Consider the following 22,255-nt stretch of genomic DNA (forward strand, 5'->3'; position numbering starts at 1 on the left):
GAGGCAGCTCACAATCTCAGAGCTCTCTAAAGCTCCGCGCAGAGCGCTTCCGCTTATCGATCCTGACATTTCATCTTTCCTACACTCTGCGGGTCACGGCTGAGAACGAATAGGTTGTCCACTCGCCGGTTGAGTCACCCGTCTCTGGGCCCAAGGAACTGCTGAAGGATTTCGGCCGCGTGGCCCCTTCTGCCAGGACAGCCAATCTCGAGGAGGAAAACAGATAGGGGGCGGAACCCTCGCCGGCCCGGGCCCAGTCATTGGCTGACAGCAGCTTCGCTCGCCTCAGAACCACGTGACCACCTTAGTCCCGGGCTTCAGCAACCGGAGTACCTTCCGCACCACCTTTGGCCGGTGCGTCTTCGCTGCGCTCCCTGGGTCTCGCTTGGCTGGTCCTCTGCCTCCCCCGGGGGCCGGGCAATGGGCGGGGAAGGGGACGGGCCGTTTAAAGAGAGGCCAGCGCGGGGCCGGACAGCCTCTACCGGCGCTGAGGTGTCCGCTCAGCCCGGCCACGGCAGAGGAGGCGCCGCGGGGCCTCATTGCGTGGTGCTGTCCGGACCCCAGAGGTGAGCAGAGGGGAGGGGTCGGGGCGGCCGCTACGCGGTCTGCGGGCACCTTTTAGGTTCAGACTGGCCTTGGTCCCAAGAATGGTGGGAGGAAGCCTTGACCTAGCTTTTCCGTGAGCGTAGTGGCCGGGCGGGGAGAAGTGGGCGTGCGTCCGGGTTATTCCCTTAATCAGCGGTGGCCGGAGCAGAGCCTCAATATCATGAGGCGGCTAGCTCCTGCGGCCCATGGCTGCCCACTTTTCATCCTGCACCCTCGCACCTCGCAGATGCGGAGCTGCTGCTCCCGCCGAGTCCTTGCTGAGGCGATTGGCACCCTGAGACCTGGGGAGCTGCACCGAGGTGGTAGGAGCCGCCCCACCTTGGGCAGATGGGGAAACGGGCCTGAAGAGAACACTTGGTTATCGTGGGTATTAAAATCAGACCTGGTTAGATACAAAATTAGGATTTACGCTTCCTTCCTTTCCTTCCTTTCTTTTTTTTTTCTCCCTCAAAGCAATAGATTTATTTATTTATTTTTGCTTCGGAGTCATAGAAGGGTATGGACTTGTACTTCTTTAATACTCATACACTGAAGTTGGAATTCTTTCAGTGGTTAGGTGAGAGACACTGAGAAGACTTGCGGTCCAAGGCCTTAACTATAATTGCACAGCTAGGGCTGGTATTCAGCTTGTAAATATCTAGCAGGGCCCTTTTTCTTGCACAGATTGGGACCCACCGTGAGTTAGAAGCATCCAAAACTTGCACTCCTTTCTGGTACCTATTAGTATTTTTCCCCCCTTTTTCAACCCTATAGCCCTTTTTTTTTCCTGCGGAGGCTGGGGGAGAGGGTGGCTGGAGATTGCACCCAGGGCCTCTTGACACTGCTCCATTCCCACCCCTAGCTTCACATCATGGCTTTATGTGAAATCTAGAGGTAATATGATTTATAGGATTGGGTTAAGCAGAAATTCTTGTTTTTGAAAGTTGGATCAATAGGAAATGGAGGATCAGCGCTGTTGGAAAGAAATGAGTCCGGCCTGGAGCTGTAGCTTAGTGGTAGAGCACCTGCCTTGTTGTACGTGTGAGGCCCTGGGTTCAATCCTCAGCACCACATAAAAATGAATAAATAAAGATATTGTGTCCACCTACAACTAAATAAATATTTAAAAAAAAAGAAATGAGTCCAATTTTTTTTTTTCCTGAAGGAATCTCAAAGATTGTGAGAGAGACTTATAGCTGTTGTTTATTGAGTAATTGTTATATGCTAGGTAGTTTACTTGTGTTACCTAATCCTGCAAGTTAGGTAATAGTATCTCCATTTTGTAGGTCACAAATTGATGCTAAGTAGAAGTTTTCACCCAGCCCTGAACAACTTTGAACAGTGTAGCTAGGATCTAAATAGAGATTTGGTCTGACTTCTAGAATACAACTAGTGATTCTCCATATGTGGCCCTAAAGCTCATTATTATCCACAGTGCAGAGAGACTTAGATTCCATACTTGGATTTTTAGGGGCAGGCCTAAGAATCTACATTTTGATCTCTATTTGAAAATCATTGTACAGTACTTCAGTGTGCTGCCTCCTAGGGGAGGATCTAGAAATGAACAAATTCAGGGTTTGGGGGATCTCCAGAGGTATTTACTAGAGGTAGACTTTGAGAATCAACACAACATGTTTAGTGAGCATAAACCCCAGGCAGATGTTTGCCAAACTATAATTTCTTGATAAAAGTTTGGTTTGGGGGGGCTGGGGTTGTGGCTCAGTGGTTGAGTACTTGCCTATGGTGTGGGGCACTTGATTAGATAGCCAACACCACATAAATAACCTTAATAAACAAAATAAAGGTATTGTGTCCATCTACAACTAAAAAACTATTTTAAAAAGTTTTGTTTTGGTATGTGGGGGTGGAAGGGTCGGAGTTGGTGATTTAGTAAGAATGGGGAAAATAACTTCCTTTTTCTTCCTGAATAGCTGTTAAACTATCAACCATCAACAAGCACTTATTAGGTGCCACATAACAGAGCACTCAGGATACAACTTCAAACAAAATAGAGTAAGTCACTGCCTTCGTGGGAAAGAAACACAATTATTTGTTTAATGGTGCTGTGGATTTTACCCTGAGCCTTTGGATGCTAGGCAAGCCCCCTGCCCCTGAACTACCCCTACCTGCCCCCGCCTGAAAGACAGTTTAAAAACTGACAGGGCCATAGACTTAAAAAAAAAAAAAAAAATTAGGCAAAGGGGATGAGAGTACAAAGCAGAGATAGACCCAGATGGCAGTGGTGCTATTTTCTATTGTGTCTAAGAAGGAACTAATTGATAAGGTGTCCTTTGAAAAAACAGGCAGCAAGCCATGAATATAACTGGAGAAGAGCACTTCCATTAGAGAAGAAAAAAGGTATGGAGGAGGCGAGAGCTTATTTGCTTTGTTTGACTTTTGTCTTGGATGACAGTTATTCTGGCCAAAATGTAATACTGGAGTAAATTTATGTTTTTGCTTCTAATAGGGGAAAAAAAGAAAATGTTACCAAGCATGAATATAGTATGAAACATAAAAGTAATTTTAGTCTTGGGCTTTTTTTTTTTTTTTTAACCAAACCTGCTTTAAGTAGTGTGTTATCTTCACTTATTAAAATTACTAATATACTCAGAAATCCTGAGTTGAGCACTTGTCTACAGACTAATAGTTTGAACTAAAACCTTTTAACAAGGAAATAAATTGAGGGAGACAGTGTTGTTTTATAGAAAAAGCTAAACTTGGAAATTGGAGGATGAGATTTGAGAATCTGATGTTACCAATAGAGCAAGTGACTAAACTTGATTTGTCTCATACTGGAGAATGGGAATTCCTGTTGTGTCCTTAAGTTTATTGAGGAGGCAAGTAGAAGTTGTGTATGTAATCTTGAAAGCTGTGAAATACTGCTCAAGGAACTATTTATTTGATGGTGTTTTATATTATTTTCCTCTTGGATATTTTATTATTTTGTCTTCAATTGTGCTTAATATCAGATATAATATGTCATGATGTTTACACTACTGATAAATGCTTTATATTGATTATTTTGTATCACAGACATAAATGAATATTGGTAATTGTGATACCTGGAAAACAAGTTTTATTGTGTTCATTGTATTTACTTGATACTTAGTTGTATTGGCTGCATGCAGCTGTTTCACATAGGTATAATTCTAGCTATTTGGGGAGACTGAGACAAGAGAATCACAAGTTTGAGGTCACCTTAGGAAACTTAGCAAGACTCTGTCTCAAAATCAAATAAAAAGGGCAGGGGTATGCAGCTCAGTGGTAGAATACTTGCCTAGTATGCAGAAAGCCCTGGGTTCAATCCTCAGTAAACAAAAGTTGTTTCAAGTAAAGAAACATAAATGTTTATTTCCGTTAACATGAATGCAAGTGTGAGGCATTAAGTGCTGGGTTCTAAGAGACAAGGATGACTTGATGCCTGCCTATCAATGTGCTGTAATTTGAAAGACATGTTTGCTTAAGTGCTAAATCATTTTATGTAACGTGTCAAGGAAGCATAGCCTAAGAAGTTTAAGTCTCCCTGTGAGGTGGGCCTTCTAGGATTAGAAAAAGAACCAAGATAGAAATGGGCTGAGAGTGTAGTTCAGCATGAGCATAGCATATATGAGGGCCTATGTTCATTCCCCAGCACCACCACCACAAAAAAGAAAAAGAAAAAAGAAAGAAAGAAAAAAAAATGCATCCCAGACTGAAGGCATAGCATGAGCAAAGGAGCAGACTGCCTAATAGTTTTATGGATTGGTGATTGGAACACTAGTGAATGGAAGAAAGCAAGAGAGGCAGTTGCAGTCTTGTTCTACTTAGGAGACTGTACTAAGGTTTTATTAGACTGTTAAGAGGCAGGGAGCCCTTGCAGATTTTTGAAGAGTATATCCAAGAGGTAGACATCTTATGTTAATCATTTCTTCTTTTGAAGAAGAGGCAGATAGCATAGGGTTACAAAATGTAGGGTCAATGAAGTGTTTAAGGCAAAGTATGTCTGCAGCTTTCAAGTTGTTCAGAAGAACAAGACTCTGTAAGGACAAAGGGTGCAAAAGAACAGATGCAGTAAAACGTTAACAATTGTCAGTTAAGTAGGTGAATTGTGAGTATACAGGTGTTTCATGTCTTGTTCTTTTAAATAAGAAGCTTCAATATAAGCAGTCAGAAGGCAGAATGTACCTACAGAGTGTGCCCAAATCAGAGGCTAGTATTAGGGCTATCATCCTGCTGCTTGTAAGTGCTGGGAGTACTGGAAAATTATTTCCAAATTACACATTACCTATTCCAAACTATTTTAGATTTTTCCATCTAAGAAGGGATGCTTATTTTGGTAGATGACTTGTTTACCTTAGTATTGAGTTAAGATTTAACAGTTTTCAACAAACTTTAGATCTCTAGATTACTTTGGAGTTGACAGTAGTTTTCTTGTAATATTTGATGATTTGTACACATGTAAGGAGACTGATAATCTATTAGAGGAAAAAGGTTAAGGGGTCAGGATACTTGAGTTGTAGTTCCAGCTCTGCTTTAAATGATTTCACTATTCTGAACCCCTTATAATTATCTACAGAATATGAGGATTGCATTTCATGGTCTTTTATCTTTTCATATATGGCATAAGAGTCTTAGAATTTTGTCCCTTTTGGCTTTTGCGTATGTGTGTATGGTAAAATATATGTAACATAAAATTGGCCTTTTAAATCGTTTTACTATTATATTACTTTACAGATAGACCTTGTAATTCCCCATTCCAAGTCCCATTTATTTTGCTATTATTGTCACACATTTATTTTTTATATGCATAAATAAGACATTCAAGCGTTTGGTTTAGACAGTTATCTTTTAGAGAAATTGAAGATTTTTTAAACTGAAAAAGTTAAGTATATTTTATCTTCATTTGTGCCATTTCCTGAACCTTTATTTCTTTGATGTGTTGACCTAAATTTGTCTGGTATATTCTTTTGCCTAAAGAATCTCTCTGTAACTTATGAGGGAGGATGGGTGCAGGGGCAACATAGTGCACAAACGCAAACTAACTGACCTGCTGGTAATAAATTCAGTGTTTATCTGAGAGAGTTTTTATTTCTTCTTCATCTTTTAAAAGATTTTTTTTCTGGGTGTAGACTTCACTGGTGAAGATATAACTCCATTGTCTTGTGGCCTCCATGGTTTCTAAAAAGAAAGATGCTGTAATTCTTACCTTTGTCCCTGTGTAAAGAACGTGGTTTTTTCTTTCTTTTGTTTATTTTCTCTTTATCTTTTGTTTTTAGCAGCTTGAATGTGATATGTATAGGTATAGGGTTTTGTTTTAATTTTATGTGTATCCTTCCTGGCATTCTCTCAGATTCTTGGATCTGTAGTTGTGTCTCATTAATTTTGGAAAACTCTTGGCTATTATGTTTTCACACATTTCTTCTCCCATTCTCTCCTCCTTTATAGATTTTAATTATGCACATGTTAGATAGCTTGATGTCTCACATATCTTGGATGTTCTGTTATTTTGATATTAGGTTTCTGGTTTTGTTATTGTTTGAATACCAAACAGCAAAACAGCATTTAGATGATTTGCATTAGTTAATTTCTGTTGAGCTGAGTTCACTGATTCTTTGCCTCTATTATAGTTTTTACAGCATTTCTATTTGATTCTTTTTTATTTGATACTTTTTTTTTTTTTAGAATTTTTTTAATATTTATTTTTTAGTTCTCGGCAGAAACAACATCTTCGTTGGTATGTGGTGCTGAGGATCGAACCCGGGCCGCACGAATGCCAGGCGAGCGCGCTACCACTTGAGCCACATCCCCAGCCCTGATTCTTTCTTAATTTATAATTCTCTCATAATTTTTTGTTGTTGCTTTTTTGTGGTACTGGGGATTGAACCCGGGGGTGCTTAACCACTGAGCCACATCTCCAATCCTTTTTATTTTTTATTTTGAGGTGGTCTCACTAAGGTGCTTAGGGCCTTGTTAAGTTGCTGAGGTGGGCTTTGAACTTGTGATTCCTCTGCCTCAGCTTCCTGAGTCACTGGAATTATAGGCATGTGCCACTGTACCCAGCCTTCTCTTATACTTTTCAAGTATTTTTTCTTTTATTCTTTTCAACAGCTCCATAGAAGGCAAAGACCCAGATTTATTTAGTTTTGCTTTATGTTTCTTTTTGTTTTTTAGGTTTGTCAAAGACTTTTGACCCAGAAATCAACAAGAGCTGCTCCAAACTAGGAGGTAAGAAGTGCATACAAGCTGCTCAAGAAAGCTGGAAGTGAGAAGATAATTACAGACTGTTTACACTGAGGAACGAAGAGCTACTGTGTCTCTCCATCAACCTGATTACCTGCTTACCTGCTTAGGGTCAGTAGCATCTATCCTTTTTTTCCTTTTCTGCTTCACAAGACCATCAAAATAACTGTTATTTTACACTTCAACCTAAATAAAATAAAATTTTATATATCTTGTCTTGGTGAATAGGCCATGGGATCTTGGAATGTGGCACTTTATGTTAGGTTTATACCTCACAAAGATTTGTTTTTCTGTCAGTTATAAAACAGAAAATTGGCCAATTGCAGTGGTGATCCCAGTGATTTGGAGGCTTGAGGCAGGAGAATCAACAAGTTCCAGGCCAGCTTCAGCAATGAGAGGCCCTCAGCAACTTAGTGAGAACCTGTCTCAAAATTAAAAAAAATAAAATAAAAAGGGCTGGGGATGTAGCTCAATGGTAAAGTGTCCCTGGGTTTAATCCCCAGGACTGGGGGGAAAAAAGAAAACAGAAAATTTCCTGAGTCGTCCATCTGTCTTGACTCTATATATTCATAGTCACAAATTTGTTTGCTTATTTGTTCTTAAATTTATTCAAATATTCTGTGAACCTGCTATCTCAGAGTTACTATATTGTGTTTAGTGATGACTGTACTGATGAACAAGATGTCTTTTCTCCAGGAGCTGGACAGACTCTTACTTAACTAATACAGAGTATGGTTACTACTATAATGCAGATGCAAAGTGTCGTGGAATACAGAAGGCACAGTGATTCATTTGGGTTAGGGGAAATTGGGTAGTGCTTTGTAGCAAAGGTAGCATTTTAACTGGGTTTTCAAAAATGATTAAGGTCTTGACAAGCAGAGAGATGGATGGATATTCTAAGCTAAGCACATAGCTTATGGAAAGTCACTAATTTGTGAAGTATTTGCTTAAAAAGTGTTCACTGGACTCCTTTGAGAGCATGATTCTTGTTCCTCCTCTTTTACTCCTAAGATTTTTGTTGTCCCTTCTCTTTTTTGTTATTTTTATCTCCTTTGTTTTCCTGTAGTTCCTAGTAGTAGATTTATGGCACTAGTTCTGTAGTTTTGGTAGGACCTAGAGATGTGGAAGTTCAGGGCAACATTTTCCTCTCTAGATAGCCTATGTTTTGTTGTGTGTACTCATAGTAGTCAAGTGGGTCTCTCTTTGCATTAATATGGGCTCTGCCATTAAGGCAGATAACTCCAAACTAGAACTCACTAGAATGGACCAAAACCTTCTATAGCATATATTAGTCACGTGCCCTATGAACCCTCCCCATGCACTTGATATTTGTTAAGTTTCAACATTCTCTTATCAGCTTCTCTTCCCTATCTAAGTAAAGGAGTGCTATTTGAAGATTCAGATGCATTCTGCTCTAGTTTCTTTTTATTGCCCAAAACACTTATCTTTACTCCGTCACATACTTTATCTTCTATTCTCAACAATTAGTGGGTCATTTAAAAATGAACATATACATACACAAAGAGCCATCTTTTTTATTTTTATTTTTTGTTTAGTTTTAGATGGACACAATACCTTTATTTTATTTATTTATATGTGGCGCTGAGAATCGAACCAGTGCCTCACACATGCTAGGCAAGTGCTCCACCACTTTTTCAAGGATGGGTAGAGAAGAGTGAAGATTTGAGACTAGATCCTATTTTGTGGTATGCCTGGGAAGCAGACCAATATTGTATATAGAAAGAAGACAGAGTGCCCCAGTAACTTGTCTGAAGAAAAAACTGCAGGGGTAGACAGGCAAATATGGAAAATAATCCTTAGTGCTTTATACTCTTGGGGTGTCCTGTATCAGCCAATTGTTTGCTTTTTTTTTTTTTTTTTTTTTTTTGCAGTTATTTGGTTTTTTTTCAATTGTTTGCTTTGACCTAGCTGTTTGTGGTCTGGTGCTGGTCTTTTTTCCTCTAAGATAAACAAGACTTGATGAAGAAAAAAAGGCATAAGATATGTATCCCCAAACTGAAGTCCTCTTAACTTCCATGTGTGTGACAAGTAGGATTGTTAATATACCTGAATACTGAGAACTAGTTTATCGGTTAACACTGATATTTTCTCTGGGGTAGGAAGCGGAACCATTTATCTCCGGAAATGTCTTTGGAAAGTAAAGAGCAACATGACCTTTCACCCAGGGACTCAGCTGAAGGAAATGACAGTCTTCCATCCGGTGTCCTTCTGAAGCCTCAAAAGGAATCAAGTACTGACTTGAAGCAATTTGAGACCAATGATCAACGCAGTTCTTATCCTAGGATCCATATGGAGCCTCAGGAGAAATCACATACTAACATCAAGCAGTTTGTCATCAAAAAGCTACAGAAGAGTTGCCAGTGTAGCCCAACCAAAGTTAAAAATATGATTTTTGATTTCCTTCCTGTTTTGCGATGGCTCCCAAAATATGATCTAAAGAAGAACATTCTAGGAGATGTGATGTCTGGCTTGATTGTGGGCATCTTATTGGTGCCCCAGTCTATTGCTTATTCCCTTTTGGCTGGCCAAGAACCTATTTATGGACTGTACACATCTTTTTTTGCCAGCATCATTTATTTCATATTTGGTACCTCCCATCACATTTCTGTGGGCATTTTTGGTGTACTGTGCCTTATGATTGGTGAGGTAGTTGACCGAGAAGTACACAAAGCTGGCTCTGATATTGCTCCTTCTTTAGAAGTTATTTTAAATAGGAGCACACTAGTAAACCAGACATTAGACAGGGTATGTGATAAAAGTTGCTATGCAATTAAAGTTGGCAGCACTGTAACCTTTATGGCTGGAGTTTATCAGGTAAGAAACAGTGGAAGAATGGGTCATTTCTGGCAAAAGTAATCTCTACATGAAATTTCAGATAGTGAGCATAATATAACAAAATGCTGGGCTTGGTGGTGGACGTCTGTAATCCCAGTGGCTTGGAAGGCTGAGGCAGGAGGATTTTGAGTTCAAAGTCAGCCTCGGCATGAGCAAGGTGCTAAGCAACTCAGTGAGACCCTGTCAATACAAAATAGGGCTGGGGATGTGGCTCAGTGGCCGAGTGCCCCTGGGTTCAATTCTTAGAACCAAAAAAAAAAAAAAAAATGATAAAAGAATGGGGATAGGGAGAAATGTGGATTAGGAATATTTCAAATTATAGGTTCTTCTACCTTCCTTTAGAGTTGCTGCTCTGGTGAGTGGGCTCTTAATAAAAACAGTTTGCTGGGTATGGTAGTGCATGCTTATAATACCAGCAACTCAGGGAGGTTGGGACAAGAGGATCATAAGTTTAAGACCAGTCTTGGCAATTTAGCAGGACCCTCAACAACTAAGCAAGATCTTGTCTCAAAAAATAAAAAGGGCTGGGAATGTAGCTCAGTGGTAAAGTACCCCTGAGTTCAGTCATCAGTGCCAAAAAAATATAAAATTTTAAAATGCAGTAGTTCTCCATGGTTATTGGGGAAGGAAGGGATAAATTGAGGGCTACTATATAGCAGCCAGGAGAAAGGATTAAAAATTAAATTATTCTTGGGTCTTCCATAGTAGCCACTAATTTGCTGTTATCATTATGCCATGCCTGTTAGCATCCATAAGTCAGCACTGACATTAAATCTCTTCTCTAATGAAGGTGTTTGGAACCAGTGGGCAAAGGGGAAGATTGGCTCACTTAATTTGGTGTTTGGATGAGATAGGGAAAGGAAGGTGAGATACAGATGAGTAGTACTCTTTAGAGTCTGCTTTTTCTTTGATTTTAGTATGTCTCACCAAGAATTAGAAAGTTGTGATAGAATTCTGAGGAGCTGGGAAGAGGAAGAAATAAAAAGGTATTAACTGTGAAAATACAAGATTATTATTAATATGGGTGGCAATGTGGTATAAGTATATACATACTGAATGGAGAACAAGTTTTACAGAAGTTAGATTAAAGAGTTCTATGGTATTTTTGAAAGTGTGATTCTATTTTGATGTGATTTTTTTTAGAGTGAGAGAGGAGAGAGAGAGAGAGAGAGAGAGAGAGAATTTTTAATATTTATTTTTTAGTTCTCAGCGGACACAACATCTTTGTTGGTATGTGGTGCTGAGGATCGAACCCGGGCCGCACACATGCCAGGCGAGCGTGCTACCGCTTGAGCCACATCCCCAGCCCCGTGATTTTTTTTTTTAACCAGTTACAGCTCCACTTTTAAAGTAATGATTATGACTTAATGAAAAATAAGTGGTTTCTTAAATTGGAGGAATTTTTCCAATTTGAGTTTGTATGTTTTCTTGTGGACCCTTGAGAATGTCCTTTTGAAAAGACGTATGAACCTTATTCAAGTTTAAGAAACATTGTATGGGAAGATAGATAGATATCCTAAGTTGCTCCTTCACCTGGACTAATGAGTGACAGTGTGACCTTGGGAAAGTTCCCTCTCCTTGTAATATGTAAAGATTGATGCATGATTGCCTTCATTCAATTTCTAACCTACTGTGATGCTCTGATGGTTTGTTTCCATGCTAGAAATGTAGTGTAATAGAAAATTGAGAAGCACTTTTCTGTTTCCATTTAACACTTATATATCATCTATTCCAGGTTGCAATGGGCTTCTTTCAAGTGGGCTTCGTTTCTGTCTACCTCTCCGATGCCTTGCTGAGTGGATTTGTCACTGGTGCCTCCTTCACTATTCTTACATCTCAGGCCAAATATCTTCTTGGGCTCAGCCTTCCTCGGAGTAGTGGCGTGGGCTCATTTATCACTACCTGGATTCATATCTTCAGAAACATCCATAAGACCAATCTCTGTGATCTCATCACCAGCCTTTTGTGCCTTTTGGTCCTTCTGCCAACCAAAGAACTCAATGAGCGCTTCAAGTCCAAACTCAAGGCACCAATTCCTACCGAACTAATTGTTGTCGTGGCGGCCACTTTAGCCTCTCATTATGGAAAACTAAATGAGAATTACAATTCTAGTATAGCTGGACATATTCCCACTGGGTTTATGCCACCCCAAGCACCAGATTGGAGCCTAATTCCTAGTGTGGCTGTAGATGCAATAGCTATTTCTATCATTGGTTTTGCTATAACTGTATCACTTTCTGAGATGTTTGCCAAGAAACATGGTTACACGGTCAGAGCAAATCAGGAAATGTATGCCATTGGCTTTTGCAATATTATCCCTTCCTTCTTCCACTGCATTACTACTAGTGCTGCTCTTGCAAAGACATTGGTTAAAGAATCAACAGGTTGCCAAACTCAGCTTTCTGCTGTGGTGACAGCCCTTGTTCTTTTGTTGGTTTTACTGATAATTGCACCTTTATTCTATTCCCTTCAGAAATGTGTCCTTGGTGTGATCACTATTGTAAATCTTCGGGGAGCCCTTTGTAAATTTAGAGATGTGCCCAAGATGTGGAGGGTTAGCAGAATGGATACAGTTATATGGTTTGTTACTATGCTATCCTCTGCATTGATAAGCACTGAAATAGGCCTGCTTGTTGGAGTTTGTTTTTCTATGTTTTGTGTCATCCTCCGCACCCAGAAGCCAAAGATTTCATTGCTTGGTTTGGTGGAAGAGACTGAAATCTTTGAATCCATATCTGCTTACAAGAACCTTCAGACTAAGCCAGGCATTAAGATTTTCCGCTTTGCAGCTCCACTGTACTACATAAACAAAGAATGCTTCAGATCTGCTTTATACAAAAAAACTCTAAACCCAGTCTTGGTAAAGGCAGCTCAGAAGAAGGCAGCAAAGATAAAGCTCAAAGAGGAAACGGTGACTCTCAGTGGAATCCAGGATGAAGTTTCAATGCAACTTTCCCATGATCCTTTGGAGCTGCATACTATAGTGATTGACTGCAGTACAATACAATTTTTAGATACAGCAGGGATCCATACACTGAAGGAAGTTCGTAGAGATTATGAAGCCATTGGTATCCAAGTTCTGCTGGCTCAGTGCAATCCCTCTGTGAGGGATTCTTTGGCCAGAGGAGAATATTCCAAAAAGGAAGAAGAAAATCTTCTTTTCTATAGTGTGTACGAAGCAGTGGCTTTTGCAGTAGAATCTCAAAAGCAGAAAGGAATATGTGTTCTCAATGGTCTGAGTCTGTCCGGTGATTGAGAAAGTAGTTGAAAGGAAGAATGTCAAGCCAATAGGTTAAAATTTTAAGTGTGCAACGTTTTCCAATAATTTCAAGTTGCACACTTGAAATTATTCTTCCTTTGAAGTTTATGGCCTTTGTATATTCTCAAATGCAGCAGAGCTTATTGTTGGGCAAAGTTAAAAAGAAGAAAATGTTGTAGTTTCAAGCTTTCATACAGATATGAAGTATTTGGGGGATGCAATAAATATCTACTGAATTAAAGAGTACAGTAGTCCCAAGACTATTACCACCTTGTTTTAGGGGCTATACATTTGGACTCTTTCTCCTCCAAGCAGAAAAGGAGTGAAGTTGGGATTTGCATTAGAAATATTTGTGCCTTTGCTTGGCTCTGTAGACAGGAAGGAGAAGAAGTCAGGGAGAGTGTTGAGCCTGCCCTTGAACGAGCAGCATAAGGGCTTGTGAAGCATGAGGACCTAACTAGACAAGCTTGTTCTTGTGCTTCTCTATTCCCAGTCTTTGTTCCCCAGATAGCAGTAGGATCTCTGGATTTCAGGAGGAGAGAACCAGTCCTATCCTTAAGGCAGGGAACTGTAGGCACAGTCTCATTATGAGTCTGATGGCCAGCAGGTTTGTGACATACTAACATTTTACAGAATAACCTTGGTGATATATTTAATGTTTTAGTCATAGCTTTTTGTTTAAGGTCAGTAGTTCAGCAAAGAGTTCGTCAAAATTAGAAATGTTCTGCATTGGGAATTCTTTTTTTCTGTGGTCTTTATCTGACCATTTATCTACCATTAAGCTCTGTTTCAGCATTAAGTTATCCTAGTGTGTTTTCCCATGGAATCTGTCCTAAGCTGGCATTTCTGAATATCAATTTCAGTCATGTCAGATAAAGCAGGAGCTGATTTTGCCTTTTCTTAAGTATTTTAATTTGCTACTGGCGACTGAATCTAAGAGTTCTTAATGACTGAGCCACATTCCCAGCTCTTTTTTTTTTTTTCTTTTTTCTTTTTGGATACAGGGTCTCACTGTGTTGCTAAGGCTGACCTGGAACTTGTGATCTTTCTGCCTCAGCCTCCTGAGTCACTGGGATTATAGGCATACACCACCATGCCTGGCCTTACAGTATTTTAAATGAGCTTTGGGCAGACCATCAAGGACAGATGGCAAAAAAGAATGGCTGACAGTTTCCCTTAAGAATTAGTTTATTTGGCAGTAAATTGTATATCCCCCTCCCCTCATATCATTTTAGCAAGGGTCTACTGGGGACTAGACAGTCTTTCTTAAATATAAGCTGCTGCTCTGGAAAAGAATGCACAAGAGTGGCAAGAGTGCTTCCAAAAGGACATCAATAATTAATTTGTATATGTTTTAGTGAAAACAGTGCTGGTGCTTACTGCCATAGATGTCTGTTGATGTATAGTAAATATTGATGACAGTGATAGCTTTTAACTCAAGTCGCCTAAAACTATTACACAAAATAATTTAGAAGCACATTTGTAAAAACCCAAGTATGGATGTGTTGTTTCTGATCATTGGCCACAAGTTGCGAGTTGAGAAATGGTTTCTTTAGAAAATCAAGAATATCTGACATTGAAAGCTTACAATTCTATATCTGGACCTTCAAAGGCAAGAAAAAAGCAGGTTCTCCAAAGTTAGGAATAGGGGATTAATTTATATGAGATTTAAACGTTTAGCCAAGTCTTTTTTTACAAAGTGCAAAATAATTTTTTTAGCCTGCTTCTATGTTCTAATAATTTTAGATATTATAAGAATCAAGCCTTATATATAGGGCTCCTATTGAGGTGGGATGCTTTTAAACATACTATATTTGTACTTACTTGACACATACAAATATATATATATATATATATATTTTTTTTTTTTTTGGTATTTCTGTTTGCTCCATAAACTGCCAGTGTTGCTTGTCTATTATCGGACTTTCCCATTTGTTTACATGGAAAAATACCTTTCCATTATCTTGACAGAGCAGTTTCTGAGTACAAAGTCTAGATTTCTATCTTCTAGGTGATTAATGTTATGATTAGATGTAATGTTCTGAATTTTGACATCCTTTTAGAACTTTTGCTCCCTGATGTTTGCCCTTTCTATCCAGCCTTATGAATAATAATTGTCAAAACCCGTGTCTTGGTCAATTGCTTTTTGTCCCCTCTTGTCCCTTCCCCAAGCCAGGTTTGAATTGAGACTATTATAGATGTCAAACACTCTGACAGAGGAATGAGTACATGTTTACAACAACTCTATAATCCAGTACCAGCATAGCCAAAGAATTTCATTTTGGTCAGAATTTGGAAAATTTCTTAGGATGAATGACATTGTTTGTGCATTGCCTAAACTTTTACCAACGTGGATATGAACAGTTTTGGATCTTTAAATAAGCAGTGAGCATTAGTCTTGAATAATGTTCTGATTTGCACCTGCCCTACCAAGATAAATAAGAGTAAACAAGAGATTCTGCTTTTAGTAGGCAATTATAAGGGCATTTTAAGATTTCACTGGAGTTGTTTCATTCTTTACTTGGACTTGAGGTCTACGTAAACTTAAAAATTTTTAACATCTCTTTGGAACCAAAGGCTAGTTTGCCATCCTCACTACAACCAAAAACGTGTGTGTGTGTGTGTGTGTGTGTGTGTGTATTTTGTTTTGTTTTGTACTGGGGATTGAACCCAGGGGTTCTATCGCTGACCTATATCCCCAGCCCTTTTTATTTTAAAGACAGTTTTTACTACCCTCCTGGCTGCTTTTTGATGTTTTTAAAATTGCTTTGATACAAAATTATTTTGATTATTCTAAATGTGAGAGTCTAAGTGAAGCATTTTCTTGTTACTTATTGATAAATATACAAACTCTATCTAAATGGTTATCATTTCATTGAACTATAGACTGTGCATACAATTTGTATAGTTAAAGCTCTTATAACCTGATTTTTAAAATTTGTTACAACAGAAGGGTAGAGTCTGTCAATGCAGGAATAGACATATGTGCAAGGAAAACAGTGCAGGGTATAATCACTGAAGAGACTGACTTATAAAGGGAGACAAGGAAGGGACCCAATTGAACAGAATCCAACTCCTGGTAAACTCCACACAATAGTAGATTAGGATTAGGTAGCACACCTCTGAGAGCAAGATCAGAACTGGTTTCTGTTTCTAGAAGGGAAGAGTCAGATTCACCAAAGCTGAAAGAGCTGGTTTGAACTATTCTGGAGCACTGTCTTCCCTCTAAACTATGTGACTCCAGTATTCTATGTGATTCTGATATGGTAATAAGATTGACATGTCTAATTGATCTTTTTAAAGTAGAACAAAAAGAAAAGGAGGGTTTTGTTTGTTTGTACTGGGAATTGAACCTACAGATGCTTAACTACTGAGCCACATCCCCAGCCCTTTTTTTGAGAAGGTTTCTCAAAAAAGAAAAGAAAAAAAAAAGTTGCTTAGGGCTTCACTAAGTTGCTGAGGCTGGCTTTGAACTTGCAATCATCCTGCTTCAGGCTGCTGACTTGCTGGGATTATAGATGTGTCCCATCATGCCTGGCAAGGTGTTTTTGATTGACAGTTGGCTTAGCTTTTAAATGATAGAGACATTGATTATCAAAATTTATTGTTAGATTTATAATATGGTAAACAGTGAACTTTAAAAATGTATGGAATTGTTGTGCATTATTAGACTTATAATATTAATGGCTACATTTTAATAAGAAAAGTAATTCTGTGCAGGGGTATTCTCTTAGTAATTTGTTATTGAAGAACACACTGTCAACTGGGTGGGTGGCACATCTAGTAATCCCAGGTTAGGTCTCAAATTTAAGGCGAGCCTTGAAAACTTAGACCCTGTCTCAAAAATAAAAAGGACTGGGAATATGGCTCAGTGGTAAAGTACTCCAGGATTCAATCCTCCATACCAAACAAGAAAACAACCATATTGTCAGGCTTAGCCCTGATCTTAAAAGTAAGACAAGGGATGAAGTGCATTTCTTGGGAACTTAAATTCAGTCTTCAAGTTACAGTGATAAACTCAAGTTCTGTGACCCTTCTTAATGAATTGTTTTCCTCTATGTGTTGTTAGAGTTGGGCTGTGGGTTCTCTTTACATTAATGTAGATATTACCTTGTATATTTGAGGACCTACCCAGGAGTCAGGGACCCTGGGCCAGATTCTGGTACTATGGTACTCAATAAATAACACATTTGGGTGCTGGGAATGTGGCTCAAGCTATAGCGCGCTCCTGGCATGCGTGCAGCCTGGGTTCTATCCTCAGTACCAAATACAAATAAAGATGTTGTGTCCGCCGAAAACTAAAAAACTAAATAAATAATAAAATTCTCTCTCAATCAATCAATAAATGACACACTGGGACCCTTAGGGGATGTGCTTTGTAGAAGAGTATTGAGTTGAAGCTTGACTGAGAGTTGAGCAGGAGCCAGTGATACCCCTGGTTCATTCAGAGGAAGATTCCACAGGGAAATGGTAAATATCCAGTTGATAGGAATTAGACTTTGCTCAATTTTTCTGTTCTTTAGTGCCCCCCCCTTTTTTTTATTCTAGTGATGCCTTATTTAAAACTGGGCTCAAAAACTGAAAAAAAGGATGAAGTGGGAACTAGAACACTTAAGCTTTAACTAATTTGCCCCCCACCCCTTTTTGGTGGTGGTGGTGGGGGAGGCGGGGAGAGAAGGTAACCAGGGATTGAACCTAGTGGCACTTAAACACTAAGCCACACATCCCCATCCCTTTTTATTTGTTTTGAGACAGGGTCTTGCTGAGTTGCTTAGGGCCTCACTAAATTGCTGAGGCTGGCTTTGAACTTGGGATCTTCCTGCTTTAGCCTCCCTAGCTGTTAAGATTACAGGTTTGTGTCACCAAACCCCTCCCCACTTTTGCAGAAAGATTTTGGATTGCCATGAATTACAATAATAAAAGGCAGATGGAATAGGACAAAATAACAAACCAGCTGGTTTGTTGTTATAGCCTATATTGAAGTAAAATACTATTGAAATATTAAAAGTTTTAAGTTTGTTGTTTCTTTTTTTTTTTTTTTTTTTTTTTTAATGTGGTACTGGGGATTGAATCCAGGTCCTGGAGCATTTCAGACAACACTCTACCACTGAGCAATATATCTGTAAATGGACACAATACCTATTTTTTTTTTTTTAAAGAGAGAGTGAGAGAGGAGAGAGAGAGAGAACTTTTATTATTTATTTTTTAGTTCTCGGCGGACACAACATCTTTGTTGGTATGTGGTGCTGAGGATCGAACCCGGGCCACACGCATGCCAGACGAGCGCGCTACCACTTGAGCCACATCCCCAGCCCCAACACAATACCTTTTTATTTTACTTATGTGGTGCTGAGGATTGAACCCAGGGCCTCACACATGAGAGAGGCCCCAGCCCCAACCCCCTAGCCCAATTTTCAAGGTTAAAAAAAGAAAATAAGTAACAGGAATGGAGAATTTAGATGTAGGAGTGAGGAAGATTTATTTTTTATAAATATTTTTAGCCTAATAAACAATTTTTAATTTGCAACTCAGTTTTAAAGGAAACATGTTAAGTATTGTTAAGAAAGTAAACATTACACTAAACATTCTTCTGTGTGTATGTCTTTTTTTTTTTTAAACTTTGTGTAAAATAGAAGAATATTGAATTTTGAAGACTGAATAATGAAGAACACCACCAAATGTCTTTAAAATTATTGATGCTGTTTGTAAGTCTGTGCTAGAATGGGTTTTTACCAAGTTTTAATGAACTTATTTGGGGAGTTCTCTCTTCCTTATCCAATACCCCATCCCTCAAATGAGATACCTGGAATCAAATAGCTCTTGCCTTTTCAATGCAAATCAATTGGAAAATTATGATTTGAGTCCTGATGTTGCCATGGCTTCTGTTTCTCAGAAATGTGTATGTGAAAATACCAAAATAGGCCACCTTTGCAACTTTTGTATGCAAATCAAGACAATATCAGTTTAACAAGTGAATGAACTCCATCTTGTCTATTCTCCAAAAAAAGTATACTGTCTTTTTCCCCTTTAATTATATTAAGACTGATGACTTTTAGGAATATGTTTATACTACATATTTTTTAATTGAAGTGAGTGCCTTGATGTTATTCCTCATAAGTCATTGTTTAGTCCCCTTATGGGACAAGGATGAGTCAATAATGTATTATAGCCTATTGGAAAGGAGGGGAGTTGGTTAATAGAAAGGTCTTTTTCTGCTGGAAGGATGTTTGCCTTTTTTTTTAATGTAAGATTATGTGTATTGAGGTCCAGAGGTGTTATTTCTTTTGTATACTAATAAATTGTTACTATAATAAATATTACTCTAGTTACTTTTGTGTGGGGTTGGGAATCTGCCAAGAAATATTTAGGCACCAGTGGATTTTATAATACAGTCTGTTTGTATTTGGAAAATGATTTACTCAGTAATTTTTCCCTACTATAACGATAGTATCTGTCATTATAGAAGGACACAAAACATAAAGAAACCGAATTCTTTTCCTTTGGGGACTCTGTTTTCCATAAGTGAAGAGGGAAGGAGGACTAGATTTGCTTGAGGACACTTGGAGTTCTCATATTTCTTGACTCCTATTCTGTATCATGCTAGAATCAGAAAACCCAAATCTGACTAATATTTTACTATTGTTCTTTCTGAATTTGAAAAAGTGATCTTTGGTCCACATTTTCCCTATCAGCAAACTGAGGCTAACACATGATGATTAAGTGAGAGAACTGAGAGTGGCATTCCTAACTGGAACATACATTGTGAAGGAGACTGTACCACCACCCTCCCCTGCCATGAGGCCTCTTCTGGCTGATGCTCACCATTGTTTTTTTTCTTTCTTTTTCATCTCTCTGAAGTGGGATTGTGGGGACAGGGCTAAGGATGGTTTTTAGTCCTCCTTTTGCAGGAGGCATTCTGATCTTGACCTTATTCCCATCTCACAGAGTGAAGGAATTGGTCTCTGCATTTTGTATACTCTCCGTGTCTGCAGACAGCACTGGCATTCTGAGACCTGTCAAATGCACTCACAGTCATTCTCTAGCATCTTTGGCTACCCTGGAGAGCTCTGCTTCCCCCATCTGCCCTTTCAACGTTTGTTTCCATGGCCTCTTCATTTAGAACCATTGTATAAATTTGTTCTTTTCAGATCCAGTTGAGACTGATGAAAGTGTGACTCTTGGAGAAATATTCACATGTGCAGGTATATAACTATAAAAAGGATGGCTTATAAACTTCCACATCTATGGCTCCACTCACCTTACTTTCTGAGCTAGTAGCAGCTGAAAAAAGATTTCTAGCCTGACCTTTCTAGAATGCCAACCAACTTATCTATATATAAATCCTGTTATCGGACAGCTCAGCTGGGATGCCTAGAGATATCTCACATGCAACATGTCTTCCAAACAAACTTGTCTTCCCTTCTGTTAACCTACCTTTTTTTTTTTTCTCCTTGGTGCTGGGACCCAAACCTAGGACTTTACACATGCTAAGTAAGTGCTATACCACTGAGCTATACCTCTAACCGTGTTAACCTATTGTAATCATGGCATGACCCAGCTACTTAAGCTAGAAACCTGGGGATTTCTCTATTCTCTTTAACTCCCACACCAAATCCACCTACCTTGTAAGTGTCTATCAAATCTAACATCTTGTTCTTGCTCTCAATTTTCATTATTTCTCTTCAAGACAGTGCCACAGCCTAAATAACTATCTGCTTCTCTGCAACCCAGCCTCTAATTACTATATTAAAAACAAACACCTGACCCTTGCTATTTGTGTTTTCAGGATAAATAAAAGGTTAATATTCTAGCTGACAAGACCTTTAAAACTGCCCTTACTTACCCCTCTAGCCTCTTGTCCTATCACACATTCTTTGGTTGACATACCAACTACTGACCTTAGGTTTCCCCAACAGGCCATTTACTAAACAACACCTATCTTTTACGCTGTTCTGCCAGGAGATGCCTCCTGGCTTCATCAACCTAACTCCCTACTCCTCCTCCTAGATATTTTTTAACAAGTATCCTTTGCTCTTGGCAACATTTCCTACAGAACTCCTCTCCTTTAGGGGCTCCTTTGGACTCCATCTCTGTACTTCTCTATTTAGTCTATGCTTATTCACTAAGAATGACATTTACTACTCATTTTTTCCCTCTTCTGTCTTTTGTTGTTGTTTGTTTTGTAGTACCAGGGCTTAAAATGAAAGCCTCACACATGCAATGCAAGTGCTCCAATGCTGAGCTACATCCTCAGACCTTTCCTTTTATTTTGAGACAGGGTCCTCCTAAGTTGCCCAGACCATCCTTGAAATCCTGAAGCCTCCCAAGTAGCTGGGACTATAGGCAAGTGCCACTGTGCCCCGCTGAAATTCTTGAGGGTAGAATTCTTAGAGCTCCTATGGCCAGTGATGGCTACATTATAAGGTCCAATAAATTATTATTTCAAACATGGATATGCTTGGTGGATAATTATTCCTATAACACTGGCTCATTTCTAGAGCATATCTAGCTGTCCAGAGTCAACATGGTCTGTGGTATCAATAGGTTGGAAAAAGTCTCTAGTGAAGACATGTGTGATGAGGTAGATTTTGTGGTCCTAGGCAGTTCGTTCCTGGTTGGTTGCTTGAACAAGTCTCACATCCTATGTCTCTTCCCCTTTTCCTTGTCTTCCCTCTCAATCTTTATCACATCACAGAATTTACAAGTGGCTGCTCTTAGGGTTTCTTCAGTTGACTGTTTCCTTTATGTCACCCACCTGTGCCCTCTGGTGGTTGAAATTCCAGGAAATAAGGCCTCAGCATGAACAGTTTTAACAGCTCTGTAACCTTGGAACTAAATTATCTGAGCCTATTTGTGCTTTTGTACTATATATATATTTTTAGAAAGATTAAATGATAAGTGAAAAATGCATAACATGATAGGAAAGCAATCTTAAATTTTCTTCCTTTTGAATGAAAGTGCCCTTCTTGAGTTACAAAGAAAACTCTTGGGAGTTATCATCTGGAACACTGAACCCAAGAACTGCTAATGGAAGAAAGGATTGATTAAACCAATCTCTGATTCTATATGATGGTTAAGTTCTATTAAGATAGTAATGACTATAGGTAGAATTTAAAGAACACTTAGTCTTTAACACTTTTTTTGTTGTTATTTATTTTTTAGTTCTAGGTGTTTTTATGTGGTGCTGAGAATCTAACACAGTGCCTCATGCACGCTAGGCCAGCATGCTACCACTTGAGCCACATCCTCAGTCCCCAGACACATCTTTTAATCCTCATAACAACACAATTGAGGTAAGTACCGAGTTCTTGCATACTGGCTTATGGAGAGGGTTAA

General features: G+C 39.0%; 1 protein-coding gene across 1 annotated transcript; it reads left to right on the forward strand.

Annotated features, from left to right (window-relative positions):
* Positions 1-339: 339 nt before the first annotated feature.
* Slc26a2 (solute carrier family 26 member 2) lies at positions 340-13,473 on the forward strand. Its single transcript, XM_026384430.2, has 4 exons — positions 340-566; positions 6,736-6,915; positions 8,925-9,639; positions 11,396-13,473. Exons 3-4 carry the CDS (start codon positions 8,950-8,952, stop codon positions 12,914-12,916), a joined length of 2,211 nt encoding a protein of 736 aa, XP_026240215.1. The 5' UTR covers positions 340-566; positions 6,736-6,915; positions 8,925-8,949; the 3' UTR covers positions 12,917-13,473.
* The last annotated feature ends 8,782 nt before the right edge of the window (positions 13,474-22,255 follow it).

This window comes from Urocitellus parryii, chromosome 1 (assembly GCF_045843805.1).
Source record: "Urocitellus parryii isolate mUroPar1 chromosome 1, mUroPar1.hap1, whole genome shotgun sequence".
Taxonomy (NCBI): Eukaryota; Metazoa; Chordata; class Mammalia; order Rodentia; family Sciuridae; genus Urocitellus; species Urocitellus parryii.